Here is a 10,000-nt window from a genome sequence, read left to right on the forward strand (position 1 = left end):
ACAGACGCCGAAGGGGGGGGAGGGAGGACAGACGGTTCGACAGACGTCGGAGGGAGGGAGGGAGGAGAGAGACGGTTAGACAGACGCCGAAGGGAGGGAGGGAGGACAGACGGTTCGACAGACGTCGGAGGGAGGGAGGGAGGACAGACGGTTCGACAGACGCCGGAGGGAGGACAGACGGTTAGACAGACACCGGAGGGAGGGAGGGAGGACAGACGGTTAGAGAGACGCCGGAGGGAGGGAGGGAGGACAGACAGTTAGACAGACGCCGGAGGGAGGGAGGGAGGAGAGACGGTTAGACAGACGCCGGAGGGAGGGAGGGAGGACAGACGGTTAGACAGACGCCGGAGGGAGCGAGGGAGGACAGACGGTTAGACAGACGCCGGAGGGGAGGGAGGGGGGACAGACGGTTAGACAGACGCCGGAGGAGGAGGGAGGAGGACAGACGGTTAGACAGACGCCGGAGGGAGGGAGGGAGGACAGACGGTTAGACAGACGCCGGAGGGAGGGAGGGAGGACAGACGGTTAGACAGACGCCGAGGAGGGAGGAGGGAGGACAGACGGTTAGACAGACGTCGGAGGGAGGGAGTGTGGACAGACGGTTAGACAGACGCCGGAGGGAGGGAGTGGGGACAGACGCCGATACTCACATCAGCCGATTCGCCTCGCTGTTTCTCTTCAGCTTCCAGCTTTGCCCTGAGGGGGAAAAGGGAAGTTACACAGATCGGGAAATTCAGCTTCCGTCTCCCCGCGCCCCCCTCCCAGCTCTCCATCCCTCCACTCTCTCATCCTCTGCACCCCCCAATCTCTCCCCTCCTGTCTCCAGCTCTCCTACACTCCCCCACCCCCCGCCACCTCCTCACTCTGCCTGTCTCTGCCCATCTCTCTCTATGTCGCCCACCCTGACTCTCTGCCCCCCACCCGTCTCCATCCCTCCCCCACTCTCCCCCCCCTCCGCGCCCCACACCTCCCCACTCTGTCTCTCGCCCCCTCCCTTTTCTCCAACACTCTCCCTCCCTCTCCCCACTCTGTTGGTCTCTCCCTCCCAAATATATATCTCAACTCTCAGCCCCACACCCACCAGATGGAGTGGGGGTTTCCGATAGAGGGGAGGCGAGAGCTCCCTGCTCCCCCACCGCGCTGACCCACCTCTTGACAGCGATCTCCAGCTCCCTGATCTTGCTCTCCATGGCGCTGCGCGTCTCCAGCGCGTCTCCGAGCTGGTACCTCAGCTCCTCCCTCTCACAGGCCAGCTCCTCCACCCTCGCTATCAGGCTTCGCCTCGCACTCTCCATGGCAGCTCTGGAGACACAAAGGATCCAGGTGAGCGACGCGGGGGGCGGGCGAGCGAGCGACGCGGGGGCGGGCGGGGGCGGGCGAGCGAGCGAGCGCGGGGCGGGCGAGCGAGCGACGCGGCGAGCGAGCGACGCGGGGGCGGGCGAGCGAGCGACGCGGGCGAGCGAGCGACGCGGGGGCGGGCGAGCGAGCGACGCGGGCGAGCGAGCGACGCGGGGGCGGGCGAGCGAGCGACGCGGGGGCGGGCGAGCGAGCGACGCGGGGGCGGGCGAAGCGAGCGACGCGGGGCGGTGCGAGCGAGCGACGCGGGGGGCGGGCGAGCGAGCGACGCGGGGGCGGGCGAGCGAGCGACGCGGGGGCGGGCGAGCGAGCGACGCGGGGCGGGCGAGCGAGCGACGCGGGGGCGGGCGAGCGAGCGACGCGGGGGCGGGCGAGCGAGCGACGCGGGGGCGGGCGAGCGAGCGACGCGGGGGCGGGCGAGCGAGCGACGCGGGGGCGGGCGAGCGAGCGACGCGGGGGCGGGCGAGCGAGCGACGCGGGGGCGGGCGAGCGAGCGACGCGGGCGGCGAGCGAGCGACGCGGGGCGGCGAGCGAGCGACGCGGGGCGGGCGAGCGAGCGACGCGGGGGCGAGCGACGCGGGCGGCGAGCGAGCGACGCGGGGCGGGCGAGCGAGCGACGCGGGGGCGGGCGAGCGAGCGACGCGGGGCGGGCGAGCGAGCGACGCGGGGGCGGGCGAGCGAGCGACGCGGGGGCGGGCGAGCGAGCGACGCGGGGGCGGGCGAGCGAGCGACGCGGGGGCGGGCGAGCGAGCGACGCGGGGGCGGGCGAGCGAGCGACGCGGGGGCGGGCGAGCGAGCGACGCGGGGGCGGGCGAGCGAGCGACGCGGGGCGGCGAGCGAGCGACGCGGGGCGGGCGAGCGAGCGACGCGGGGGCGGGCGAGCGAGCGACGCGGGGGCGGGCGAGCGAGCGACGCGGGGGCGGGCGAGCGAGCGACGCGGGGGCGGGCGAGCGAGCGACGCGGGGCGGGCGAGCGAGCGACGCGGGGGCGGGCGAGCGAGCGACGCGGGGCGGGCGAAGCGAGCGACGCGGGGGCGGGCGAGCGAGCGACGCGGGGGCGGGCGAGCGAGCGACGCGGGGGCGGGGCGAGCGAGCGACGCGGGGGCGGGGCGAGCGAGCGACGCGGGGGGCGGGCGAGCGAGCGACGCGGGGGCGGGCGAGCGAGCGACGCGGGGGCGGCGAGCGAGCGACGCGGGGCGGGCGAGCGAGCGACGCGGGGGCGGGCGAAGCGAGCGACGCGGGGGCGGGCGAGCGAGCGACGCGGGGGCGGGCGAAGCGAGCGACGCGGGGGCGGGCGAGCGAGCGACGCGGGGGCGGGCGAGCGAGCGACGCGGGGGCGGGCGAGCGAGCGACGCGGGGGCGGTGCGAGCGAGCGACGCGGGGGCGGGCGAGCGAGCGACGCGGGGGCGGGCGAGCGAGCGACGCGGGGGCGGGCGAGCGAGCGACGCGGGGGCGGGCGAGCGAGCGACGCGGGGCGGGCGAGCGAGCGACGCGGGGGCGGGCGAGCGAGCGACGCGGGGCGGGGCGAGCGAGCGACGCGGGGCGGGCGAGCGAGCGACGCGGGGGCGGGCGAGCGAGCGACGCGGGGGCGGGCGAGCGAGCGACGCGGGGCGGGCGAGCGAGCGACGCGGGGGCGGGCGAGCGAGCGACGCGGGGCGGGCGAGCGAGCGACGCGGGGCGGGCGAGCGAGCGACGCGGGGCGGGCGAGCGAGCGACGCGGGGGCGGCGAGCGAGCGACGCGGGAGCGGGCGAGCGAGCGACGCGGGGCGGGCGAGCGAGCGACGCGGGGGCGGGCGAGCGAGCGACGCGGGGGCGGGCGAGCGAGCGACGCGGGGGCGGGCGAGCGAGCGACGCGGGGGGCGGGCGAGCGAGCGACGCGGGGGCGGGCGAGCGAGCGACGCGGGGGCGGCGAGCGAGCGAGCGACGCGGGGCGAGCGAGCGAGCGACGCGGGGCGGGCGAGCGAGCGACGCGGGGGCGGGCGAGCGAGCGACGCGGGGGCGGCGAGCGAGCGACGCGGGGGCGGCGAGCGAGCGACGCGGGGGCGGGCGAGCGAGCGACGCGGGGGCGGGCGAGCGAGCGACGCGGGGGCGGGCGAGCGAGCGACGCGGGGGCGGGCGAGCGAGCGACGCGGGGCGGGCGAGCGAGCGACGCGGGGCGGGCGAGCGAGCGACGCGGGGCGGCGGGCGAGCGAGCGACGCGGGGGCGGGCGAGCGAGCGACGCGGGGGCGGGCGAGCGAGCGACGCGGGGGCGGCGAGTGCGAGCGACGCGGGGGCGGGCGAGCGAGCGACGCGGGGGCGGGCGAGCGAGCGACGCGGGGGCGGGCGAGCGAGCGACGCGGGGGGCGGGGCGAGCGAGCGACGCGGGGGCGGGCGAGCGAGCGACGCGGGGGCGGGCGAGCGAGCGACGCGGGGGCGGGCGAGCGAGCGACGCGGGGGGCGAGCGAGCGACGCGGGGGCGGGCGAGCGAGCGACGCGGGGGCGGCGAGCGAGCGACGCGGGGGCGGGCGAGCGAGCGACGCGGGGGCGGGCGAGCGAGCGACGCGGGGGCGGGCGAGCGAGCGACGCGGGGGGCGGGCGAGCGAAGCGACGCGGGGGGCGGGCGAGCGAGCGAGCGCGGGGGCGGGCGAGCGAGCGACGCGGGGGCGGGCGAGCGAGCGACGCGGGGGCGGGCGAGCGAGCGACGCGGGGGCGGGCGAGCGAGCGAGCGCCTCACACACACACACCGCGTTGATTCTCCCGACCATGACTCACTGTTTCTCTCGGAGCTCCGCATTCTCCGAGACAAAGGACTCCACATGACAGCCTAGATCTGAAAAGCAAAGGCAAAATATCGAGAGACAGGTCCCACTGTGGATACAATCTCAACGCGGAGAGAGGCGCGAAGCTCACAACCACAGACCGCAGAAAACCCGCTCAACATCGACCCCCGAAAGTGCCAAGGCTTTGGCGCTCCGATTAATCCCAGTCTCCGCCCCCTCTGTTCATTCCCCGCACATTTTCCCTCCTCCGAATTTTTATCCAATTCACCTTTTGAAAGTGACTGTCGAAACGAGGGTGAAAGCAGATACAGGAGCCCAGACCAAACTCTAAATTGCACCAGCCCCCCTCCAATCTCCACACCCCACCCCCCACCCCCACCAGGACCGGCCAATCAGGGACTGCGAGCAGATGGGTCACTTACCCAAGAGGTCCGCTCCGCCATCCAGCTCCTCAATCAACTCCGACCCCAAGCTCTGCAATTCCTGCAGGATCGAGTCGGTGTTCCGCTCGACCCCTTCGTCCTCCGAGTGCTTGGGGGTGCTGCCAGGGATCAAAGGGAAGGGGTTGTGTCAGTACAGCACTGGTTAGATACAGAGTAAAGCTCCCTCTACATTGTCCCATCAAACACACCCAGGGCCGGTACAGCACTCGGTTAGATACAGAGTAAAGCTCCCTCTACAATGTCCCGTCAAACACTCCCAGGGCAGGTACAGCACGGGGTTAGATACATCGTAAAGCTCCCTCTACACTGTCCCATCAAACACTCCCAGGGCAGGTACAGCACGGGGTTAGATACAGAGTAAAGCTCCCTCTACACTGTCTCATCAAACACTCCCAGGGCAGGTACAGCACGGGTTAGATACAGAGTAAAGCTCCCTCTACACTGTCCCATCAAAGACTCCCAGGGCAGGTACAGCACGGAGTTAGATACAGAGTAAAGCTCCCTCTACACTGTCCCATCAAACACTCCCATTGAAATTTGATTTGATCCATTGAAATTGTGTACAGTGGGAGTGAATGGGAGTGGGTTTGGGTCCTTTGGGATTGTGTACAGTGGGAGTGAGCGGGAAGGGGTTTGGGTCCATTGGGATTGTGTGCAGTGGGAGTGAGTGGGAAGGGGTTTGGGTCCATTGGGATTGTGTGCAGTGGGAGTGAGTGGGAAGGGGTTTGGGTCCATTGGGATTGTGTACAGTGGGAGTGAGTGGGAAGGGGTTTGGGTCCATTGGGATTGTGTGCAGTGGGAGTGAGTGGGAAGGGGTTTGGGTCCATTGGGATTGTGTACAGTGGGAGAGATGAACATACGAACTAGGAGCAGGAATAGGTCACTCGGCCCCTCGAGGCTGCTCCGCCATTCAATGAGATCGCAGCCGATCCGATCACTCCACATTCCCGCCTACCCGATAACCTTTCACCCCCTTGCCTATCAAGACTCTGTCTACCTCTGTCTTAAAATATTCAAAGACTGCTTCCACTGCCCTCTGAGGAAGAGAGTTCCAAAGACTCACCACCCTCTGAGGCAAAATATCTCCTCATCTCTGATGGGTGACACCTTATTTTTAATCAGTGACCCCCTAGTTCGAGATTCCCCCACAAGAGGAAACATCCTCTCCACATCCGCCCTGTCCAGAACCCTCCGGATCTTATATGGTTCAATCAAGTCACCTCTTACTCTTCTAAACTCCAGCGGACACAAGCCAAGCCTGTCCAACCTTTCCTCATAAGACAGCCCGCCCGCTCCAGGTATTAGTCGAGTAAACCTTCTCTGAACTGCTTCCAACGCATTTACATCCTTCTTTAAATGAGAACAATACTGTACACAGTACTCCAGATGTGGTCTCAACAATGCCCTGTATAACTGAAGCATCACCTCCCTACTTTTGTATTCAAATCCCCTCGCAATAAACAATAACATTCTATTCGCTTTCCTAATTACTTGCTGTGCCTGCGGACTAACCTTTCATAGAAACATAGAAGATAGGAGCAGGAGTAGGCCATTCGGCCCCTCGAGCCTGCTCCGCCATTTAATGAGATCATGGCTGATCATCCAAGTTCAGTACCCTGTCCCTGCCTTCTCCCCATATCCCTTAATCCCTTTAGCCTTAAGAAATATATCCAACTCCTTCTTGAATATATTTAATGAATTGGCCTCAACTGCCTTCTGTGGTAGAGAATTCCACAGGTTCACCACTCTCTGGGTGAAGAAATTCCTCCTCATCTCTGTCCTAAATGGCTTACCCCTTATCCTTAGATTGTGACCCCTGGTTCTGGACTCCCCGACCATTGGGAACATCCTCCCTGCATCCAGTTTGTCAGAATTTTATAAGTTTCAATGAGATCCCCTCTCATTCTTCTAAACGCCAGCAAGTATAAGCCCAATCAACCCAATCTCTCCTCATACGTCATTCCTGCCATCCCAGGTATCAGTCTGGTGAATCTTCGCTGAGCTCCTTCCATGGCAAGAACATCCTTCCTCAGATAAGGTGACCAAAACTGCACACAATACTCAAGATGTGGTCTCACCAAGGCCCTGTACAACTGCAGCAAGACACCCTTGTTCATGTACTCAAACCCTCTCGCTACGAAGGCCAACATACCATTTGCCTTCTTAACCGCCTGCTGCACCTGCATGCTTACCTTCAGCGACTGGTGCACAAGGACACCCAGGTCTCGTTGCACTTCCCCTTCTCCCAATCTATTGCCATTCAGATAATAATCTGCCTTCCTGTTTTTGCCACCAAAAAGTGGATAACCTCGCATTTATCCACGTTATATTGCATCTGCCATGCTTCTGCCCAATCACCCAACCTGTCCAAATCATCCTGGAGTTTCTCGGCATCCTCCTCACAGCACACACGCCCGCCCAGCTTTGTGTCGTCTGCAAACTTGGCGATATTACATCTAGTTCCCTTGTCTAGATCATTAATATATATTGTGAATAGCTGGGGTCCAAGGACCGATCCCTGCGGTACCCCACTAGTCACTGCCTGCCACTCGGAAAAAGACCCGTTTATTCCAACTCTTTGCTTTCTGTCTGCCAACCAGTTCTCTGTCCAAGTCAATACCTTGCCCCCAATCGCCTTAACTTTACACGCCAATTTCTTTTGCGATTCATGCACTAGGACACCCAGATCCCTCTGCATCTCAGAGCTCTGCAATCTCTCACCATTTAGATAATATGCTTCTTTTTTATTCTTCCTGCCAAAATGGACAACTTCACATTTTCCCACATTATACTCCATTTGCCAGATCTTTGCCCACTCACTTAACCTATCTATATCCCTTTGTAGCCTCCTTATGTCCTCTTCGCAATTTACTTTCCTACCTATCTTTGTGTCATCAGCAAATTTAGCAACTATACCTTCGGTCCCTTCATCCAAGTCATTTATATAAATTGTAAAAAGTTGAGGCCCCAGCACTGATCCCTGTGGCACACCACTCGTTACATCTTGCCAACCAGAAAATGACCCATTTATGCCTACTCTGTTTCCTGTTAGCTAGCCAATCTTCTATCCATGCCAATATGTTACCCCCTACACCAGCTTTGATTTTCCACAATAACCTTTGGTGTGGCACCTTATCAAATGCCTTCTGGAAATCTAAATACAGTACATCCACCGGTTCCCCTTTATCCACAGCACATGTTACTTCCTCAAAAACACCAATAAATTGGTTAAACATGATTTCCCTTTCACAAAACCATTTTGACACTGCCCGATTACTTTGAACTTTTCTAAGTGCCCTGCTATAACGTCTTTAATAATAGCTTCTAACATCTTCCGATGTTAAGTCAACTGGCCTGTCGTTTCTTGCTTTCTGTCTCCCTCCCTTTTTGAATAAAGGAGTTACGTTCGCTATTTTCCAATCTAATGGAACTTTCCCCAAATCGAGGGAATGGGAAAGGGTTTTGTCCATTGGGATTGTGTACAGTGGGAGTGAATGGGAAGGGGTTGGGTCCATTGGGATTGTGTACAGTGGGAGTGAATGGGAAGGGGTTTGGGTCCATTGGGATTGTGTACAATGGGAGTGAATGGGAAGGGGTTTGGGTCCATTGGGATTGTGTAGTGGGAGTGAATGGGAAGGGGTTGGGTCCATTGGGATTGTGTACAGTGGGAGTGAATGGGAAGGGGTTTGGGTCCATTGGGATTGTGTACAATGGGAGTGAATGGGAAGGGGTTGGGTCCATTGGGAGTGAATGGGAAGGGGTTGGGTCCATTGGGATTGTGTACAGTGGGAGTGAATGGGAAGGGGTTTGGGTCCATTGGGATTGTGTACAGTGGGAGTGAATGGGAAGGGGTTTGGGTCCATTGGGATTGTGTACAGTGGGAGTGAATGGGAAGGGGTTTGGGTCCATTGGGATTGTGTACAGTGGGAGTGAGTGGGAAGGGGTTTGGGTCCATTGGGATTGTGTACAGTGGGAGTGAATGGGAAGGGGTTTGGGTCCATTGGGATTGTGTACAGTGGGAGTGAATGGGAAGGGGTTTGGGTCCATTGGGATTGTGTACAGTGGGAGTGAATGGGAAGGGGTTTGGGTCCATTGGGATTGTGTACAGTGGGAGTGAATGGGAAGGGGTTTGGGTCCATTGGGATTGTGTACAGTGGGAGTGAATGGGAAGGGGTTTGGGTCCATTGGGATTGTGTACAGTGGGAGTGAATGGGAAGGGGTTTGGGTCCATTGGGATTGTGTACAGTGGGAGTGAATGGGAAGGGGTTTGGTCTATTGGGATTGTGTACAGTGGGAGTGAATGGGAAGGGGTTTGGGTCCATTGGGATTGTGTACAGTGGGAGTGAATGGGATGAGGAGAGATTGACTCTTTGGACAGATGTGGTCTCTTTCTCTGTCCCTCACCTGGTCGATGGACATTCAGGTACATCTCGAGAGAGCTGAAGTTCTGGGGTGGTCTGAATGATGCTTTCAATCTCCGACAGTTTCTCTGACCTAGTTCCTGGGAAGAGAGCACGAGAAGTGAGTTAGGAGTAGAGGCGTTTGGAAGAGAGCGCGAGGGCATCACGGAGCATCAAAGCCAGACACTATCCCCTTGGCAGACGATTAACATCGAATAATACCGCACAGAAGGCGGCCATTCGGCCCAACTGGTCCGTGCCGGTGTGTCTGCTCCACACGAGCCTCCTCCCACCTTTCCATCTCATCCCATCACCATATCCTTCTATTCCTTTCTCCCTCATGTGTTTATCCAGCTTCCCCTTAAATACATCGATACTATTCACCTCAACCACTCCCTGTGGTAGCGAGTTCCACATTCTCACCACTCTCTGGGTAAAGAAGTTTCTCCTGAATTCCCCATTGGATTTATTAGTGACTGTCTTCTATTGATGGCCCCTAGTTCTGGTCTCCTCCACAAGTGGAAACATCTTCTCTACGTCTACCCTATCGAACTCCTTCATAATCTTAAAGACCTCTATCAGGTCACCCCTCAGACTTCTCTTTTCCAGAGAAAAGAGCCCCAGCCTGTTCAATCTTTCCCGATAGGTATAACCTCTCAGTTCTGGTATCATCCTTGTCAATCTTCTTTGCACCTTCTCCAGTGTGTCTCTATATCCTTTTTATAATATGGAGACCAGGACAGTGCACAGTGCTCCAAGTGTGGTCTAACCAAGGTATATGGAGACCAGAACTGTGCACAGTGCTCCAAGTGTGGTCTAACCAAGGGATATGGAGACCAGGACTGTGCACAGTGCTCCAAGTGTGGTCTAACCAAGGGATATGGAGACCAGAACTGTGCACAGTGCTCCAAGTGTGGTCTAACCAAGGTATATGGAGACCAGAACTGTGCACAGTGCTCCAAGTGTGGTCTAACCAAGGTATATGGAGACCAGAACTGTGCACAGTGCTCCAAGTGTGGTCTAACCAAGGTATATGGAGACC

At 61.1% G+C, this 10,000-nt stretch overlaps 1 protein-coding gene across 1 annotated transcript in view; it reads right to left on the reverse strand.

Annotated features, from left to right (window-relative positions):
- Positions 1-602: 602 nt before the first annotated feature.
- LOC147084879 (C-Jun-amino-terminal kinase-interacting protein 4-like) overlaps positions 603-10,000 on the reverse strand; it is a 55,671-nt gene continuing 46,273 nt past the window's right edge. Inside the window, exons 8-12 of the mRNA XM_085979361.1 lie at positions 8,963-9,059; positions 4,538-4,656; positions 4,108-4,165; positions 1,150-1,302; positions 603-696 (exon numbers count right to left, since the gene is read on the reverse strand). Of these exons, the coding sequence (XP_085835487.1) occupies positions 603-696; positions 1,150-1,302; positions 4,108-4,165; positions 4,538-4,656; positions 8,963-9,059 (521 nt within the window). The remainder of the gene's footprint in view (positions 697-1,149; positions 1,303-4,107; positions 4,166-4,537; positions 4,657-8,962; positions 9,060-10,000) is intronic.

The sequence above is a fragment of the Somniosus microcephalus genome, unplaced genomic scaffold (genome assembly GCF_052327205.1).
Source record: "Somniosus microcephalus isolate GS21.2 unplaced genomic scaffold, FLI_Smic_1.0 unresolved_chr9, whole genome shotgun sequence".
Taxonomy (NCBI): Eukaryota; Metazoa; Chordata; class Chondrichthyes; order Squaliformes; family Somniosidae; genus Somniosus; species Somniosus microcephalus.